The 19504-nt window shown below is 39.2% G+C and overlaps 3 protein-coding genes across 3 annotated transcripts in view; 1 reads left to right on the plus strand and 2 right to left on the minus strand.

Moving 5' to 3' along the window:
• Window positions 1-142: 142 nt before the first annotated feature.
• RWDD1 (RWD domain containing 1) lies at window positions 143-11153 on the minus strand. Its single transcript, NM_001031075.3, has 7 exons — window positions 11048-11153; window positions 9617-9682; window positions 7953-8083; window positions 6839-6982; window positions 5709-5841; window positions 3835-3897; window positions 143-2475 (listed from the first exon to the last, which is right to left on the minus strand). The coding sequence occupies exons 1-7, from the start codon at window positions 11118-11120 to the stop codon at window positions 2363-2365; spliced, it is 723 nt and encodes a 240-aa protein (NP_001026246.2). The 5' UTR covers window positions 11121-11153; the 3' UTR covers window positions 143-2362.
• Window positions 11154-11283: 130 nt separating this feature from the next.
• TRAPPC3L (trafficking protein particle complex 3 like) overlaps window positions 11284-19504 on the plus strand; it is a 28870-nt gene continuing 20649 nt past the window's right edge. Inside the window, exon 1 of the mRNA XM_040697544.2 lies at window positions 11284-11381. The gene's annotated coding sequence lies outside the window, so the exon portion shown is untranslated. The remainder of the gene's footprint in view (window positions 11382-19504) is intronic.
• On the minus strand, window positions 13407-15992 carry FAM26D (family with sequence similarity 26 member D). Its single transcript, XM_419774.8, has 2 exons — window positions 15148-15992; window positions 13407-14320 (listed from the first exon to the last, which is right to left on the minus strand). Exons 1-2 carry the CDS (start codon window positions 15703-15705, stop codon window positions 13934-13936), a joined length of 945 nt encoding a protein of 314 aa, XP_419774.1. The 5' UTR covers window positions 15706-15992; the 3' UTR covers window positions 13407-13933.

A 19504-nucleotide genomic window follows, 5' to 3' on the forward strand; every position in this document is an offset into this window, starting at 1 on the left:
AGACTAATATGGATTCAATTTCAGTCTAATTTGAAGTTTTAAATACTTACTCTGAACTTCTTCATCAAAATAAAAATAAAAATAAAAATGATAAAAGATCTACCCCCATCTCTGGAAACTAAGTCATACAGATGCACCCAAGTCTACTCAGTAAAATTACCTTTTATTTCACAAATGCTAATTGCTAATAAACAAATCAGAAGTTTAGACTGAGTCACTGAAACTTGTTTCAAAGACTTGGAGAAATGGACTTGAAGAAATTTTTTTTTGTCACTTCAATCCTCATTTCCTCTGTTCTGATAAAAAAAAAGATGTAAGTAGCAATGAAAATATAATTTTAACTTTACAGTTATAACTTCTTAAAGCTACATAATCTTTGCATAAAAACCAATAAACATATTAGTGTGAAAACAAAACAGAAAGCCCCATTAATCTAGAAATTATTAAGAAACTCTTTTCCACATTTATGTGATTGTTGTATCATCGGTGACCCACTCAGAAAACTTTCTCAGATGATCATATTTTGCACAGACTATATAACATTCTTGGATTCAGTCCAGATTTGAAGAGAACTTACTCATTGCTTTTATGAAAAATACACTCATTTTAGACAAACAAGTGACAACTGAAAGCGACCTTGGGAGGCTTCCATACAGCTGATGAGACATAGAAGAAAATTAAGTTCTGTGCTGAACAGCATTTAAAAGTGTGCTAGCAATTACACAGGAAACTGGACACAGTTATTACAAACCTTTCAATCCAACTGCATCTTTGGAAAAGTCAGACTTTAAATAGCACATTAGCTTACAAGTTTTTAAATATATTTGGTAATACCTGCTGGAACACAGATCCTCCTTATTGCTTTGAAACACACAATGTTATAACTGAAACTTAGATGCTTGTCTCAAGTTCTTAGGTGCCAAAATTATAAACATCAAATAGAAGATGGTAGGAACAAAGGCACATGGTTCATTTATAAAACCATTTACAGGGTACTTGAATATTTATTTCTATCTACTCGGAACTATAATTTATTCCTTGAGTACAAAAAGACAAGACTACTGAAACATTATACATGATCATCCTGAACAGATGTCCTCAAATGGCATGAGCAGAGAATCTTATACATCATTAAATTATTTCTGGAATCAAATTTCTCCTCTTGAGCAAGAAATTTCCAAATATTAAAGTTCATAAATCCATGAATCTTCTAAGCATAGATACTTTAGTGCAATCCTCTTTTAAAAAGGTTGAAGCTGGAGCAGTTAAGGCAATCTACCAGAAGTGTTTTAAAATCTAGCACACAGCTTCTAATCATCAAGGTGCCTGGCAGTTATCTGTTCAGAGAGCTGCTTCTTGAAACCTTCATCCACACCGTCCTTCCACCTGACACAGTACCAAACACTTTACACACATTTCTTCAGTGTTCTAGGCTTTCTGGAGGCGTGAAGGGAGGTGGAGTCTAACATAAAGCTAGTAGCTCCACAAGGAACTCTTCAGATGGGTTAAAAGGCTACCCAGCAACTCACAGATATTAACTTTACTATATGTTAAGACTTTCACAGAGTGCCAACAATCTGCTTCTAAAAAACTCTCAGCAACTTCAAATGTAAGCACACTATAAAATACCGTTATTGCATTCTGCACTCTGACAGTGTTCTCACATTTACTGTTGCCAAAAGCAAATGATTTTTTCTCTCATGGAAGTTCACTGATTCACAAGAAATAATAAAGAAAACCAACTTTCTAAACACATCAACCATTTTGAAATCAACCATTTCATTTTGAAGCTGTGGCAAACAAAATTTCACTCTAACATGTAAGTGGTTTCCATTTAACATTAAAAAGGCTATGCCTTACTAAAAAATGACTAGTGCTGCCTATCTACAGTTGTTCAGCTAATAATTTGGGATATCAGAAATGACCATCATTTATTGCGTTATAAAATTTCAAAGAAAAAATCCTGCATAGCACATAAACTGTTCTACTCAATGAACTTCCCCATGTATATCCTACAAAGAAGATAGCAGAACTCAGCTTCCGCATGCAGGTGCGTTTAACAATCACCATGCCATCTTTCCTTCTTGCTTGCTGTCACGTCTCTTCAGAGGATGCTTAAAGAAGTGGAGGAAAAAGAAAAATAACCAGAAGAGTATGCCTCAAGTTTTTCATGTGAAATATTAGTCAATTTATTTATGATGATAGTCATCAGAAGACCATACTCCTAGATGTAAAATATTTTTTTCTTTGAAAAAAGGAAAATCAATACACATTACTACAACCACAGATGCTGTGGTTTTTCTGCCTGCTTCTCTCTCCTCACGTAAGTCCATACTGATGACAGAGCCAGTTCAAAAAAAGTCTAATCACTATCTAAATTAACAGGGTTGTAGTCAGGGTCATCTTCTTCATCCTCCAACTCTAAATCATCCATTTCTTGGAATAAAGATTCATCAACCTCCACGCTGTTTCCAGCTACAAAAAAGAAAAAAAAATTACACAAAGAGAAAAATAGTAACTGAGCAACAAGATACAGTTTCCGAATACAAAGAGTATAAAACGTGTATATGCACATTATATATATGTACCACATACACACATACAATAAGAAACATCAGACCATATAGAATTATCGTTTAAATTTTCTCCAGGAGAAAATGTGAAAGGCAGACAACTACTTCAGAGAGGCACTGACACGTAAAAAAACCATATTTTAGATTTAAATTTTAAAAGCAAGCTGAAGCTTTCTATGCTTTCACATCTTCTTCTAAAACAGATAAAGCTTAAAAGCAAAACTTCAGAACCCCTACGACTTTATTTGTATGCATCAATAGCGACATCTTCTGGCCACTGAACAAGGTTCTGCTTTTCATTGCCTTTGAAGGAGCCTTTTTTAACTGCTTCCGTCTAGATAACACCATTAGACTGTAGCAGCTGCAAAAATTAGTGTTATTTATTAATAACTTAAATTTAAAATTACAACACTAATCTGTGCAGGAGTTTTTAAATAATGGACAGCAACAGGATTAAAAGATAACATTAAAAGCTACATTCCCATAACTTGGGAACAAAGCCCAAATACAAATGTGGAGTCTATCCTTCTCTTGAGGCAGAAGAACATTCTATCAATAACCCATCCTCACTTTAAGCACTTTCGGAGGAAGGCAAAGTTAAGCATGTCCTCTAACTAGAAGAAACAACTTCTTCATGACTGCCATTTCAAGTTTATATTCACTGATGTTCAGAACTTCATCATTCTTCTGCATGTGTGTTTTTGCAGTACTACGAGATAATGCTGCTACAGTAAAGAATTGCCTTAACTCACAATCAGTCTTTTGAACTGGGACCAAAAAGGAGGTATAGAAATAAAATAAATAATACGTGACTGTGAGTGGATTTCTTTATCTCCAACAGTTTAACAGCTTTTGGCACAGGCTTACAAAATTTTCAGCTGGGATCAGGGAACTTTTTCAGTAAATAAACTAACCTGTGCAAAACCATAAAAAGGAATTGCGTTGCACAAAGGCAAGTAATGTTTAATTTGATACACAAGATGTTTGTTATTGGTGTTGATCTTCAGGGAGAAGAAAACAGATCTTTAAAAACTTTAAAAGAGAAGGAAAGGGAATCTTGATTTTTTTTTTTCCAGGGAGAGAGGAAGAGATTAAAATTGCTTTTGTTCCATCTCCAAAATCTTACTTTTCAGAAATGTTTTCCAATTAAAAGTGATACTGACCTGAGATTTTAGTCAGAATTAGAATACAGACTTTACTTAGGAATATTTACGTGTTTTAAGCCACTGTCTTTCGGGTGCAGAAACAAAGAGAAATTTACCTTCCTCCAAGAACTGGATGTCAGATGTATCAAGGTTGTGATCCATTTCAAACAGCTGTTTCCCTGGAAGTTAAGAAGTACACATTTCAAAATGCTGTTTGGTTATATAACTACCAACTTTAGGCAAGAATAGTTAGCACACTATCTTAGGCTATACAAATCAACCAGTTTGAAACATGGCTGGGAAAATTTACACCATCAGTCTCACAGTCTTTATTCAGTCCTCATCTTGTATTCTACAATAAATCCTTGGGAACCGGACAGCAGATTAAGCTACTTCCTTCATATGAAAATCAAGGTGGATGTACAAACTAGTCATCAGGTCCTACTGTGAAGGAAATATCACATAATGCAAAGTAAAGCCTTTCTAACTGGGAGGTGGGAAAAGTTCAAGACATTCCACAAGCCTTTCCATCTACATCTGCATTGGTTTTTTTAATCTTCTATCAAAAACACTGTTTGACACTTTGGGTAAAACACTCAAAGACACCTTTTTCTTCTACTAGAGTTACTCCACCACATCTGAAAATAAGCCTTTTTTACTTTTGTAAAGCGGAGTTCCTATAAACCAGACTATTAAGGAGAAGAACTGTGCTAACTTCAAGAACAAAAAAAACCTAAAAGTCTGATTTCCGCTGACTCTTTTCAGATGCCTAAACATATTGGAAAATCATAAGGGAATCAAGCATTCTGTACCGATTTCACTAGACTTACTACCATTCAGACTTCTATCAAGTTTGATCAAAACTAGCCAAAGGTTTCAAAAACCTTCACAAGAGAAGAGGGAGATAACAGCGAGCACAGTGGAACTGTCAAGTCACAGCCTCAATCAGTGGCTGAGCACCAGGTGAGAAGGCGTGGTTAACCCAGGGAGCTCAGGTGCAAGCAACACATCTGAGTGAAGAGGCAGAGCCTGGATCCACCCCTCCTCATCCTCATTAGCAGCCAAATGAGCAGCATCTCTCTGGTTAGAGACTGCACTCCTCTTGAGCCATCACTGGTTGTTGGAAGGGGTGAGCCAATTTTTCTGCTTTGTTCCCTGCTATTGCTCTGTAGTGCTTGTATCCCATTAGAAGGCACTGTCATAGCCTCCTTTTGCCATACAGCGATACCACACAATCACAACAGTTATGTTTTTTGATGTAATCAGGTTAAGAAGTGGATTTATCATCACAGGAGAACCAAAGTCCAAAGTTAAGCTGTAGAGAGTCTGGAGAATGCTATTTAAGACTTATTTTTGCATACAGGCTCTCTTAAAATCATTTCTTCTGCATCTGCATTTTTTTCCAGTGGATAGAGTTTGGATTCTGCTGGACTGGGATCTACAGACAACACATCCTAAAATTATAATTATAGACAGCTGTTCTCCAAAATACTATAGCAGAACTACCATTCTCACTACGCATCGTAAGCTCGTTGCATCCACTAGACAGCTGCTGCGTTGCTTCAGTCCATCAGCAACATCCCGAACTCCTACATGCCTCCAAATAAATAAGTCATGGCATAATCCAATACAAATAAGGCCAAATCACCAAACTGCTCAATGTAGATTCTTTCTGTTGTTTGACAATCCCCAGAGCAATGCTCATAAGCAGGAGCTCAAAGCAGCACACTGCCTGGCATAAAACCAAAAGAAGCTTGAATACAGAGTTTAGGAACCTCAACGACTTCGGTAGAAATCTTGACCCAGTCAGCTTTCTATTTAGCCCACCAAAGAGCTCAAGACGACTTGGAGAAACACGAACAACAATAATTTAATATTACATTAAAATTTGCTTTACTACTATCATCTTTCAATATAAGAATTATTTGTAAGGCTTATCATGATAGCCTGAGAACATTGCAAAAGTTTCAGGTACGGTTTTAAATCATACCGCTTAATTTATTTTTGCCAGCTTGTTCTTCTTCTTTCATCTTCTTTCTTTTAATTTCTAAGAGTTCTGCATCAAACTTTGCTTTCCAGTTCAGAAAATTCTCAATTGTAACAGGAGTGCCATGAAAGCGTTGCTGGAAAAAAAAAAGAAAACAAGGCTGTAAATATGATCAACTAGCAAAACTAGGAGTGAAAATGAGCACTCTCTCCCTTATTTACATTGTAGCATCCCAAAAGCATTTGCTTGCTGTGAAGCATTCTCATAAATTAATTCTAACCCCAAGCACATACAAAGAACATATTCTTGCTTGTTTCTATTCTCCCTATGGGTCTCTCTTCAGTGAGCTGCACTGAGGTGGAAATTATAGAAAAACACCAAGTACTACATTTAGACCTACAGTGCAAAAGCTTGTAATATATCAATAATAAAGGTTATGCTTAAGTAGGCAGTACTTACCAACTCCTACATGCAATCTAGACTGAAACTTTCTATAAAAAAATACATTAACTGTTCTCTCTCACTCACAGACAAAAAAGGGTTGGCAGGGATTTTTTTCCTACTATTTCAGAAATACCAAACATTTCATGTTCCATCACCCTCTAGTTACTGAAGAAAGCACATAATCAGTAGTTAACACAGCACGTCCCATGGATAGAAAAATTATTCTATGGTGATTGATGGAAAGTACATGTGCAGGGAGGACAAACCACATCCTGAAGAGTGGTCCACCACAGCTTCTGTTCCACCAAGGAAGACACGCTTCTTCAGAACAAGAGCAGTCTGTGCACAGCACTACACATTCTATTCTTTTTTACTTCCCACTTCAAATAAGAAACTGACTACAGAGACTGTTTTCACTTAGGAAAAAAATCCCTGCCCCAGTCTTAGGAAGTAATGCTGGAGGGGGTTGTGAATACACAACACATCTCTGAAAAGATTGCTTTAGAAAGTGTGGGGAAAAATAAATAAAAATCTTTGAAGTGCCATGAACTACCTTGTGGCCCTTAAGTATTAACTACATCAACTTTGGACTAGACATTCCTCTCCTACTACAGCTTGGAGTTGCTCTTGCATCAAGCCCTTGCATCAAGAAAAGTTAAATCTTTAGTTAGAAACAATATTTTACATACTTTCTCCTCTTCTTCTGCTTCTCTTTCTTTCTGTTTCTTTTCCTCTTCTCTTCGTGTTTTTATTTGATCCACTATTTCATTTAATTTCTCCTGTACTGCAGACACTAGAGTGAAGATCATTACCATTCCCAAATTTTCTTCTGCCTACAACACAAAGAAAGCAAACTCAAGCAGAAGAACCCCATATCTTCAGGAGCTTAATGCATACATCTGTTCAGAAAGCAGAGTTGTGTACACACATAACACAGCGGAGGCACTCTACATCCATTTCAAAGTTCGCTGTTAAATCCAAGTCAATTGGCCAGATAAACAAGTTAAAGTCACTCTCAAATGAATGGGTAAGCAGCCAAACATTGATGATCATAAGTCATCAACATATTCTAGACACCAGGGGAGCTTCTTCATGGATAGAAAAAAAAAAAAATCTACAGTAGGAATACAAGTTCAAGGTTTATAAAATTTAGATTTTAAGAAACAACAGACACCTATAAGAGAACTATGTTCTCCCTTATTCCTTAATCCCTTACTCCCTTACATATGCTCCTTTCAGGTGGGATGAAATCAAAAATCAGCTGCTGGAAGAAAGGTGTAAATTGTAAACCAAAAAGAGAATGACTGAAGAACACCTCACAGACATTTTAAGGCAGATAAGATTTGCCAAGAAATATTTAAGTCAAAAAGAATGTCTCCTCTTCATACCTTCATAATGCACTGCCACTGATACCAAGGGCCAGAGTATTTTTGCTCGACCCAAAATAGTTATGTTATTGAAATGCACCTTTTTTGTTTGTTTGTTTCTTTCCAAATAACACTGAACTTACTTTGCTCCACAAATACTATTTATACACAGTTAAATGAATTCATCTTGACATAGAAACACTAAGATGGGAAGCTGTAGAGCCCTTCCATTTCCTTATTTTACATGTACACACTGAATGAGCTCTGTATTTTCTGCTGTTAACGTCATTTACATCGCTAATGCCATTTACCAAATTCCAATCTCAGTCAGCCTTTACAGTATAGAATGCATTTCAAATCAGTAGGTCACCTCTCAGATAACACTTGACTAAATCAAGTGATATCAAGATAAACTGACATATTCCATTTTACTTACCTGCTGTTCCAACAGGTTTATTATGCCTGTGACATCATTATCTTCAAGATTCTCCTGAGAGACAATTTCATAAAGAGGAGTTTCATCAGGGTATTTTTCTCTGTAGGTAAACTTAAGGGTTGTTTGGACATCTACAAGACAAAAAATACACATTACAGTGATTATCTTACAGAATTCCAATTGTACATTTTTCTATTGCATCAACAGCCTACATATTTTAAGATAGGAAAAAAACTTGTCTTAAAGGAACAGTCATCTTACACACATATTACATCTTACAAAACAAATTTAAATATAACTCAAGAGTGGTAAATAACGAAGACTCAAGTTTACCCTTACACAAGCTATTCCAGACTATTTATGTCTGAAAAGACCTTAGAAAGACTGGAAATTTTTCTATGGTACAGAGGGTACCAGAGTGGTAACATCTTTACCCTGACATCCCACTTAATGCTGGAGAAAATGAAGTAAGAGTCTTAACAGCCAAACCTAAAGAGAATCTCAGCATATTAATGCTTTAAATTCTGCATACCTGGTTGGAGCAACAACCAGTGTGGTAGCTAACAGCTCCACATACAACATATGACAAGAACATAAATGTCCATTAGAAATTAATAAGCAAAGAGGAAAATTGCCTAACTCAACCTGATGTTACTCAGAGCTAACCCAGCAAGGAAATAGGGCCAGAAAGAATTACATTCCTTCCTTTCATGTGTCCTGACAGAATACCAGGGAGGAACCTTCCTTCAGCTCACGACTCACAGTTCTGGTAGCCCAGTTCTCCCTTTAACACACACTTGCTCCACACAGCACTTACTCCTTTAAGACCGAAGGTGATGGCAGCAGTTTCTTTCCTCTAACTCATGAACACAGAATAACACCTCTCAAACTTATCTGGAATGAAATTTGCTTACAACAAATTCACGTAATCACTGATGCCAAAAGAGCTAAAGCATTCTTGGACATGCCAGTGGGCAGAAGTACTTCAGAGTACCATACAGACTTTTCCATGCCAGAAGCGCACCAGATGCTGATGGAACCATAAGCAGCCAGCCCTTTCATAAAGAGAAGGTATTTTGGACAGATACTTCACTCGATGTTAACATTTAAGAGCTTTCTGCACATGCAGAACCTTATTTTAAAGTCATTCAGAATACATTTTTCTCCATCTTAAAAATAGATGTTTGGAAGAAGGAATAGGGATATCCTCCACTGAATAAGCCATTGCTCTGAACTTCACAGCAAGGAACTGTTTCAGTGAACTGTTAAGGCTATCAGCCCTAGTTAGCTCATCTTTCATAAACTGCTCCACAATACCCAAATCAACATTTTATGGCAACAAGCATGGAAGAGACCTACCATCCTGGTGCCAGTATGAACAGTTCAGGCAGGTTCCTAACGCTACATGAACAAAAAACATCACAATCAACATCCACAACTTCTATAGACTTGAGAGAAGAATCTTTATTCTTACCTACCTCTTGCAAGACAGCATCAATGTTTCCTACAGCAGCTTCATAAACATAAGATACTTAAAGAGGAGGTAGACTTTGGAAAATAGCCAGGTATATGGATATACACATTGAAACAGCTAATATGTATATAAACTTGGAAGTTAATATACAGGAAGGGAGAGTATTCTATTTAAGACATTATCAACTTACTTTCATCGTTTTCGCCTGCTTCCGATGTCACAGTAATAGTGAAAGTTGTTGGCTTTTCTGACAACACTGTTAAAAAAAAAAACAGAAGAAAAGATATACTTTAAATCAGAAAACTACTATACGTAAGTAAAACTGAATTTCCCTAGGACTATTAAGGTAAAGAAGCCTCTTTAGAGTGTTAGAAGCCTTGAAAATTCAATACAAGGTGCTTACCAGTTAATTACTGTTTTCCATGTGATGCAATGTTTGAGGTGCTCTTTGAATGACAACATATAACATCCACAATAACAAGAAGTCAGCAAGAGTACAGACCTACCCACCACTAAGCGACTTGAACTAGTAAAGCAAATATAAGCAGAAAGATCCCAGTGCCAGTTCACTTTACTGTGCTAGATGGGCACAACAGGTATCCAGTCCACTTCTGACCCTAGGCTATCTTTACAGTAAATCTGTTCCTATAACTGCATTTAGGACCGCTTGAAGTGAAAAACGATTCTTAAAACAAACAAATGAGGTGGATGATGCTTTCCTTTGAGAGCGTAGTTCTGGAAATAACCTAAAAAAGGGGGGAATTTTAAATAGTACAAAAAATTAAATCCATGAGCAACCATGTTCACCTGCAAAAGCAAAGTAAGGCCCTGTTTATTGCCCACCTGTGAAGGAGGCAGCTAAAAGACAGACAGTGGTTCTGCTGTCACTGACTAGATGGTTTCACCTCACTGCTCAAGTGTGAGCTGCAGGTGAAATCCTTAGTTAAGGACTGTTCTGTAGCACTGCTGTAACCTATAACCAATCTAGTACACGTGAGCTAACAGCACTGAGTTTTGCCCAACTGCTAACGTACCACCACTACAGCCTTTTGTGCTCCCTCTTCTTCGTGGGTATAAAGTGCATTACTACCCATGCAAACAATAAATCAGAATAAACGCTCAACTATATGAAAGCGCATTAGTCACTGACTCAGCATCCTCAGCTACAGGACACCAGTTCACGTTGCTTTAAGGTAAAAATGAAGAACCAGAAGCGTTTCCAGATTGAAGCAATAAACAAATGCAGCGGGTAAATGGCAGAGTGAAGTTAGTGCAGAGTAAGACGAGGCAGGATGTGGGGCAAGCAGACACTGCGCAGGTAGGAAGGAGAGAAGGTGCAAAAATAAAGCCTTCAATTGCAGCCCTCAGGTGCTGGCCAGCCAGAGCACGTCCTGCACCCAGCCTGCCCTAGTCCCTCCCCAGGCCTGGAACTGAGGCACCCCGGCACCACACCCACAGCCGGCACAGCACGCTTAAGGACGCCGAATACCCCACGCTCCACTCAACCTTCACTCCCCGAAAGCCAAAGGAAAAGAGGTGGCAGGCAGCGCCCCGTACACGGCCAGGCCTCCTCCGCCTCGCCGCAGCCGTGCGGCAGAGCAGGATGCGCTCCGCGGCTCACCCGTGAACGAGTCCGGGTAAATGGACTCCAAGGCCTCCAGCTCGTTGCGCTGCTCCTCGCTGTAGTCCGTCATCGCCGCCAACGGCCATGAGCCGCGCACACCGCCGGCCGCCCCCCGCCCCGCCTCACCCCACGCATGCGCGGCGCCCGCCGGCATCGGCTGGCAGTGCTTGGCGCCGGCCGCGCGCGACTCGCTCAGCAGTGGATGGCTTTGGGCTGAGGGCGGTCCTCAGTCCGGGAGTCATCGGAGCGGCCGGCCTCTAACGTCAGCATACTCTTTTAGTTTAAATTCGCTTTCCTTGGGCAGCGCTCGTAAACAGCAGTGGTTGAGGAGGTGAGGTTCAGCCTCTGGTACCTAACGATCCCTGGACTCTACCTGGAGAGTTCAGCACCTGCAGAGTTAATTTAAAAGGACATTGCTGCTGTGGTAGATTGATGTCGTCCTTCAGTTGGAAGCCTAGATGGGTCAGCAGGCAGAAGGGTATTCAAAACATGCTCTAGGAAATACACGTTGAGGTTCTAGGGGCAGCTGACTGACATCTCGGAGTGAAATCAAACGTTCCTCTGGTGTAGCTGATAGCACAGGTTGGAGTTAGAAAGCACCAACAAATATCTCAGGGGTTTTCACAGTAATTTCAGGAGTTACACCGCATAGATGGCATAGTTGTGTGAGCACAGAACAGAAGTCAAAGCTGGTACACCATCCCCCAACGTGGGCTACCTACAAGGGTGGGTTTAAGGATTAATCAGCACCAGACACCAATTGGTACCTGTTGCAGAGCATCGTTTAAGGTGCATCCCTTTCCTGCATTTACCACCAGCAGTTTTCCCTCAGATTTTTACAACCCTGGGGTTACAGAAAGCTTTTGCTGTAGAAATCATCATTTCCAGTCTGAGTGAGCAAACTGCAGTTCTAAACTGATTTTGGGTAAGGCGACGCCACTGTTAGCAGACACAGGCTCAGTACCTTGTGGATTTTTCTCTCACTTCAAATTCTTTAGGAGGTGGTGCCTTACTTCATTACCAACCCATGACATATTTCAGGAGCAGAGAAATGAAGGGAAATGCACCATAATCCACAATACTACAGCTGTATTTAATACTATGGATTAATATATCCCAACAAGGCAATACTATGCATATTAACAGGCTAAATTCACAATGACAGAAAAAGGTTGTTATTCAGCTTTAAAAAATAAACTCTAAAAACAAAGGAAAAACAGCAATTGGGACAAAGCTAGAGAACGTGAAGATTCATTTAAAAAATTACAGTTTCACTACAAGTGAGAGGTTGACAGCTCACTTTCTCTTAATTACAAATATTGCATCATTTCATAGTGGCGCTGTAAAACAAGGTACAAAGTAGGAAGAGAAAAGAAAATCACAGAAAAGGTAGCAGCTAGTTTTTGTCACTCCAATCAGAGAGGCAGGAGAAACTTTCAGCTACACAAAGCAGCTGTATGTTTTCCAAATTGTACATAGTGTTCCATCTTCAAAAGAAAACCAACAAAACACAGACCAAAACCAAACACCAATGAATTCAAAGTGAAATTAGAGATTGTGTTCACTAACAGATGCCTTGCTTCCTAAGCTAATCATACATACCATGAAGTTCTATTAATAGAAACTTTAGGATTCAAGTGAGATGTGTGAGATCTGCAAAATTTTCAGCAATATAAAATATGCATTATTCCAGTTACTCAGCATATTCATCTTTTTCAAGTCCATGTTTAGAAGTTTCTCAAAGGAAGCGCAAACACACTTACCAAGACCTGCTTTTTAGCATGCTCTTAACTCCTGTTTTTTGTAAGGAAAAGTGCTACGTCTGTTTTTCTACTTTAAGACTGTTGTTGTTTTTAATAAAATAACAGAAACAAACAACAAAACCCCAGTAGGTAGCATCCTATAGCCTAACCTGTGGCTAGGTAGCACACACTCCACAGGCTGCAAGGCAATTCAGGAAGCAATAATGACAGCAATAGTTGTGGGCACAATAGTATGGCTGAATTTTAACGTTTTCAGAGGCAAAGCAAACCTAACTTCAGAAGGATATTTCCCCACGTACTAGGCCTGCTTACTTGTAAAATCTGACACATTTTGAGGTGCATTCAAAAGGAATAGGAAACTGACCTTACTACTGCTTCCACTCAGGAAGTGCTTGAATTCAAGTTGCACTTATGAAGTGTCCTTTTTACCTCCTCCCCCTCTGCCACCCCCACCTCCCCATTCCCTCCTTCCTTTCCTTCCCCCTTCGCCTTAGAACTGCTATATGATTCATCCCTCCATCTTGTGCATCTCAATTCAGCTAAAAATATCAAGCGCTCACTGAAAGTTTTCATACCACTTTATGTAGACTCAGCCTTGGTTGAGGAAGTGTTTTATCCACATAGGAGAAAGTGGAAGGGGAAAAAAAAAAGTATTTCTACTCGAGGTTGTTAAGACAAAGCTAGATATCTGCTTCTACTTTATACAGAGTGGATCAGGCTCATAGGATCTAATCATTTAGAGTCTACTATTAAAGACTTCTTAACAGGTGGGAAGAGAAAGCATTTGAGTATAGCTTTCTTACCCAGTACAACTCATCCCTTTTGCAGAACTGTTAGAAAGTTCTGCAGCTTGTTAGAAAGTTAGAAAGAAGCTGCAGCTTGAAACAGCCCACCCCAGTCAGATGGGGCATCTGACCTCTGCATCCCACAGGAGTCAGATGCCATCAGGAGCAGTGTATAAGCATCTGAAGGACTACATTAACAAAGCACTTATTCACGCCCTTTATGTAATAAAGTATCAGAAAGCTCCACAGCAGTTCAGGTCTAAAGTGGAGCTGGACGCTCCTGCTTTTTCCACAGGGTGTTGGCAGGGGCTCAGAACCTCACAGCTAAGTTATGGTCAGGGGTCTTCATCAAGCTTCAGATATTTTCTGTCTGCTGAGTCCTTGAGTGCCCAGTCATGGAGGAGACTGTAGTCGTAATGTTCCTCATCCACTAGTTTTAGGAAGGCCAGTCCAGAGATGGCTTGCCACTCTCTGAGTGATGGGATGCGGATTTCATTTATATTCTCATTTCCTGGGACAAATCCAAAGAACTTCTTTACATGTTTCATGGCATAGAGTTTGGAGTGCTGGTCTGTTGCTTCATCAAAGAGCTCCTGCTCATTACGGACATAGCTGGTCCAGTACCTGAAGTGCAGGAAGCTGAGTGGGGAGAAGCAGCTTGCCAGGCAGTAAGACAGGAAGACAGTGATGACTACCACAGCAATCACAAGCCAGCCAGCCACCTTCCAAAAGCAAACAAACAAGATCACAGCTGAAAAAACCCACAGTGGTACTTTCTGGGCATAAAAAAAAAAAAAAAGATAAAAATCTAAGACAATCTTTACTTGCTTTTCCTGAATGAGGAGGTTAACAGAGGATAAGTATGGCTTGTATCTATTGCCATCGCACCCAGTCCCCTGACTACTGCAGACAGTTATGCCATAAATTCATTTCTTCCCAACAAGTTTAAGGAAGCCCTGATGAGTAATTTAAGGATGTTGCCCCTACAGCTATATTGTAAATCTGCAATGTAGAAACCCTCTAATTCCTACCCCAAGTTACCTTATGCCATATTTACGAGCAATTTTCCTTGAAGTAATAATCTTAACATTCCCCCTAGTATCTAGCTGGAATATTAGCTTCTAGGATCAAGTCTGATCTTAAAAAAAAACCAAACAAACAAACAATGGGACTTTGGTTTGCGTGGAGCTCTCACAGCCTGGACCCCTTAGTCACATTTCTTGTGCTTCAGTACAAGAAGCTTCCTGCCATTCAGTGGCTCTTGAACTTCTATTTGTCTTACTTCGTGGTGCTTCTCAAGAAACAAGAACGCATCTCCCAGTAGTGAGAAGCAAACCGGAGGGCCAGAAGTAATAATTTATGTACTGGATATTCGATTCCACCTATGGGAACAAGGCAGGCTTCACACAACACAAAAGAGATTTGGCAGTCAATGCAGAAGACATTGATCCTGTTCTATCCTCACACTTCGCCTGCTGAATAAACTGTGGTGTCATTGTTAGATCTGCAGACAACAGCTTTCATGGCAGAAACAATGTGGATTACTCACCTGTGACTGGTACCGGAGCAGGAGGATCACTTCATCTCTTGCCCTGCTCAGCTCTGGTGGAACTAGCTGACTGCAAGGAAATGCAGCCAAAATCCTCTGGCGTTCACTAATAGTCACGTTAGGAATATCTCCATAGTAATACCCAGAGACATATTCACTGACAGCACACACATAGTAGGAGCCATTTATCAGAGTGACTGCTAGCCATGTCACTGGAGCAACCAGTGCTCTCCCAGTGATGCTGCACAGTACAAAGCAGGTCAGCTTGCACTGCAGTAACTGATTCCATGTGCTCTCTGCCAAGAGAGGAGACCTCTTGCCTGTAACCAGCCTCCAGGTCTGATTGTTGAGAGCATAGCCAATAACCAGAAGAATCAGTGCAGGAACACCTAGGAAGGCCAACCCATAGATGAGGTTCTGCCCCACACGACAAGGACAGCTGAACGTAAAGAAAGAGAAGAGTTGCTGCCCACCAATCGTCAGTATTGCAATTATAGCATTAGCAATAACAACCTCTTTGCCTTTCAGAAAGGTTAGCCACTTTGGAAGGAAGGTCATTTTAGGTCTCACTGTTTACCGGATAGATTCTCTTAAGTCACTACTAGTTTTTAGTTATAGATAACTGATATTAATGGTAGACCAGAACAGAAACAAACCAAACCCCAAGAGTTTAAAATACAAAGCAACAACCAAAAAAAATTCTAACACCACAACAACAGAAAGCCTGTTAGTCTTTTTTCTCCAATTAGTTTCTGACTCTGCTCAGTAAGAGCTATGGCCTTGTTTACTAGCTTTTATCTACTTGAAGATATTCAGTTGTGTTTTAACTGATCCAGTAATTCCTCTCAGTGGTTTGAGGACATTCCTCATTTAGGGAACTGTGAGCTCTGCCAGCTCCTTGCTAATTGGCTGAAACTACCAATCAGTCCTCTCTACCTGATGGAGGACAGGCAGTGCCAGCAAACTAATGACTATCCTGCCAGGGTTAATTGGTCAGCTGTTTTCCAATCAGTGGTAATTAGCAGAAACATGGCATGAGGTTAAGAAAAAGAAATACTGAAAAAAGAGTAAAATGGATTGTTTTCAACTATTCTTCGTTAAAAAAAACCAAACAACTGTTGCATTGCTAAGTGGACTGATGATAAAAGATAAAGCAGCAGAGATATTTTTAAACGCTTCAACATTAAAATAAAAATGGAAAATATTCAATAAGCTGCACAAAGTTGGGAATCCCAGTTCTGTTCACATTTAAAGGCAATTCTCGTTCTGTTTCAGTTTGCTTTCCCAGTACATGAGATGTGGCTTGCTGCTGGACAATGAGGATTTTAGCATTTCACTCGCAGGGGCAAGTCTATGTCTCATTTACTAGAAGTACTAACCAGTCCTTTATGCTATCTTCTTCAGAATGATTTTCTTTGGCAATCTATAATCTACTGTTCATACTGTGTCAAGTCACCTTCAGACATACTTGTGGCAATAGCTGGCACTTATATAGCATGTTCACAATTTGCATTTTTCAGATTTATGTATGTATCATAAATCATGGTGATGTATTTCCTGTTTTCAAGGCAAGACCCTTTCCCTTTACTGCATTTTTAGGGTGGACATCTGATTATCTAATATACAAATGAGGCCCTTGCTCACATTTGGCTCACAAAACTATGTGATGCTATTACACAAAACTTAAAGTAATAGAGATATGTGATGAAACATTTAGCAGCCCTTTGCTGCTGCTTTTCTGGATTCTGTTGATAAGTTCTTGGTTGTTTGGGCAGTGTAGCACCATAACAGATCCCAGTACTTTCTGAATTCTTTTCAGAAACAGATTTTTCAGTACTTTTTTTTTCAAATTAATGTTATTATATTTTGACAAAATTTATACCCTTCAGGTTCAGTAGAACAAACTTGTGTGGGTCTTGCAGAATTATACTGAAGTTGTGTTTTATAAGATTCTTTCACTTGAAAATGTGTTTTATAAGGTTCTTTAATTTGACGTCAGTCCATTTTCAAATTTCCAATAATTGCTACTGAGCTCTCTTTTGGAACACATTTTATTTACTAGGGAAGCAGGCTTTCCCACACAACACTTGTTTACTGCAGAAGAACATTAGACGTGAAGCTGAAGAGGTGAACAATACTGAAATATTCATAGTCAGCCTAAGGCTGTTGAGTGATGCAATTTATATAATCAATTAAACAACTTTGTAGAGCCACTTTTTTTTTTTTTTTTAACATTTTCTTTCATGTTGTGCTGGAAAAAACCCTGCTGGGTCATCCTATAGTGGAATGAATTACATTGTTGGATCCAATTAAGAGTGTGGGCAGCACATCAAACCTTTGAGTAGTCATCTTTGCAGAGGAACCTGGTGTCTTGAGTAGACATCTTGTCTCTTTATCTGATTCTCAGGAGGAGTTAGGACTGAATTTAGTCCAAGATACCACAACTTGGGGTGACAGCCAGCTCACCTCTGAGACAAAGATGCTTGTAGCTGATGTCTGAGGCAAGTAGAAATACACAGGCAAAGCTGTCTCATGTTCTAGCTCGTCATTTTGCAGGACTCTCTATCAGCTAGAATTCCCTGCCAGGAATCTCAACAACAAGTGCTTCTTCTGAAGACGTGAAAACTGCTTCAGGCTGCGTAGCCTAACCAAGCATTTTCTGGCAACTCATGCTCAAAATTCTTCCCAGATAGGGCACTATAGGAAAAATGGCAGCAATGGCATTGCTTTCTTCTGAAACATGGCCCAAGCAGCAGCCACACTGGCATTTGAGAAAGAGCACTCACTTGTGATGAGGGAGACATGCTCAAGTACATTGTTTGTTTGTTTTTATGTAGCTCCAAATACCACATTGCCTACCTTCTCAAAGTTTGAAATAATTCAATTTTATGTGCAAAATATTTAACACAACATCTATCAAGTTGAAGACAAAGAGCAAAAATATGCCCAGTCCTATATTGCACAAATTTGGACCTGTCTTTGGTGGGAAATGTATTCTTATTTTGGTTCAAATAACTTTTTAAGATACTGAATACTTTAGTGACCTATATATAGCTCTGCACTCTGGAATATTTCTGTCTAGGGGAAAGACACTGGACTACTGAGGAGATCATGTACTTAGCTCCAGAGGTTTCAGCTTTGCCATAACAGCCAATCTACTGTAAGAGGCAGGGGGCTGGCGCTCATGTTTATGCATGCTTTTGAACTTCGGGAGATATTTTGTGTATATTTATTTTCAGTTTAATGGGAAGGGAGGAAACTGTTATGGTGCTCAAGTGATGTGCCCCACACCAAGTTCTTGGGGCTGAAGGCAAAAATCCTCTCCTGACAAATGCAAAAGGGAGGTGGAGGGCCTCTCTGACTTCCTCACTATTCAAATTACCTTGGATATATTCTGATAATTCTATGCTAAGTCTTAAATACAGCTGCCATTTATGTGTCAGCCTCTACACTTTACATGGGGTTGCAAAATCAGACAGCAGTTAAAAATCATGAGGTGGTTTTGTCCTGATCCTGAAGACATGGTTTCAATCCACCACTGACTCAACTCCCTCTGGAATCATTTAATTTCCAGTTTATGTGGACACAGCATTGAGCTTCATTTTCTGTGGTGTGTGCAACCTTTCAAAACATAGCATATACTCTCTAATGCATCTCATTATTTGTGAGAAGTTACATATGTAGCTGTATGCACGTATCACACATTTCTGCTCTGCAGTGTTCCTCCATGATTTTAGTATTAATAATGCAGGCTAAAATAATTCATCCTTATACTCGGAACTGGATAAATAAAATGGTGTTCACTTATGGGCAGCCTTAAGTGCTTTGTGATGGTTTCACTGCAGATAATTTATGCTAATGATAATCTTTTAGAGCTCTTTTTTAAAATGCTATGCAGTACATTTTCCTACAGAATATGGAACATCTCTTGCAATAAGAGACGTACTCGGCGCTTGTGGCCAGTTGGCGACAACCTGGGAAACAAATCCATCTCAGACTCCATTTAGAAATGCAAGTGATTATCTAGAGAATTTTAATGCTGACTTTTATAATTTACTTACAATTAGATATGGAAAGTACCTACAGTATTTTCACTTAGGAAATGGAGTCAGCTTTTACAGGGTCAGAAAAGTGCCCAGAAAAAAAATGTACATACAGTTGTCAACACCATCTTGTTCCAGGTAAAATGAAAGCTGCTAGAATGGCTGTTTCACAAGGAGAGGCTAAAAAAATGCTTATATTTGTCCTAATTTTTGTTGTTGACTTATATCATTATTATAAACTACTATTAAAAAAAAAGAATCCTGTTTATCTCAAATGAGCTTTCTGTGTGTCTGGAGTAACACATACCTGTAAT

This window comes from Gallus gallus, chromosome 3 (assembly GCF_016699485.2).
Source record: "Gallus gallus isolate bGalGal1 chromosome 3, bGalGal1.mat.broiler.GRCg7b, whole genome shotgun sequence".
NCBI lineage: Eukaryota > Metazoa > Chordata > Aves > Galliformes > Phasianidae > Gallus > Gallus gallus.

What these genes read in the sequence shown, in the direction of transcription:
- RWDD1 (NM_001031075.3), bottom strand. Translation starts at nt 11,120, where the DNA reads ATGACGGACTACAGCGAGGAGCAGCGCAACGAGCTGGAGGCCTTGGAG. An exon ending in AGCAGGCGAAAACGATGAAA is followed by an intron (nt 8,084 to 9,616) that starts GTAAGTTGATAA and finishes TTTGTCTTGTAG; the next exon opens with ATGTCCAAACAACCCTTAAG. An exon ending in AAGCAGAAGAAGAGGAGAAA is followed by an intron (nt 5,842 to 6,838) that starts GTATGTAAAATA and finishes TTTTTTTTCCAG; the next exon opens with CAACGCTTTCATGGCACTCC.
- FAM26D (XM_419774.8), bottom strand. Translation starts at nt 15,705, where the DNA reads ATGACCTTCCTTCCAAAGTGGCTAACCTTTCTGAAAGGCAAAGAGGTT. An exon ending in TGCTCCGGTACCAGTCACAG is followed by an intron (nt 14,321 to 15,147) that starts GTGAGTAATCCA and finishes TGCTTTTGGAAG; the next exon opens with GTGGCTGGCTGGCTTGTGAT.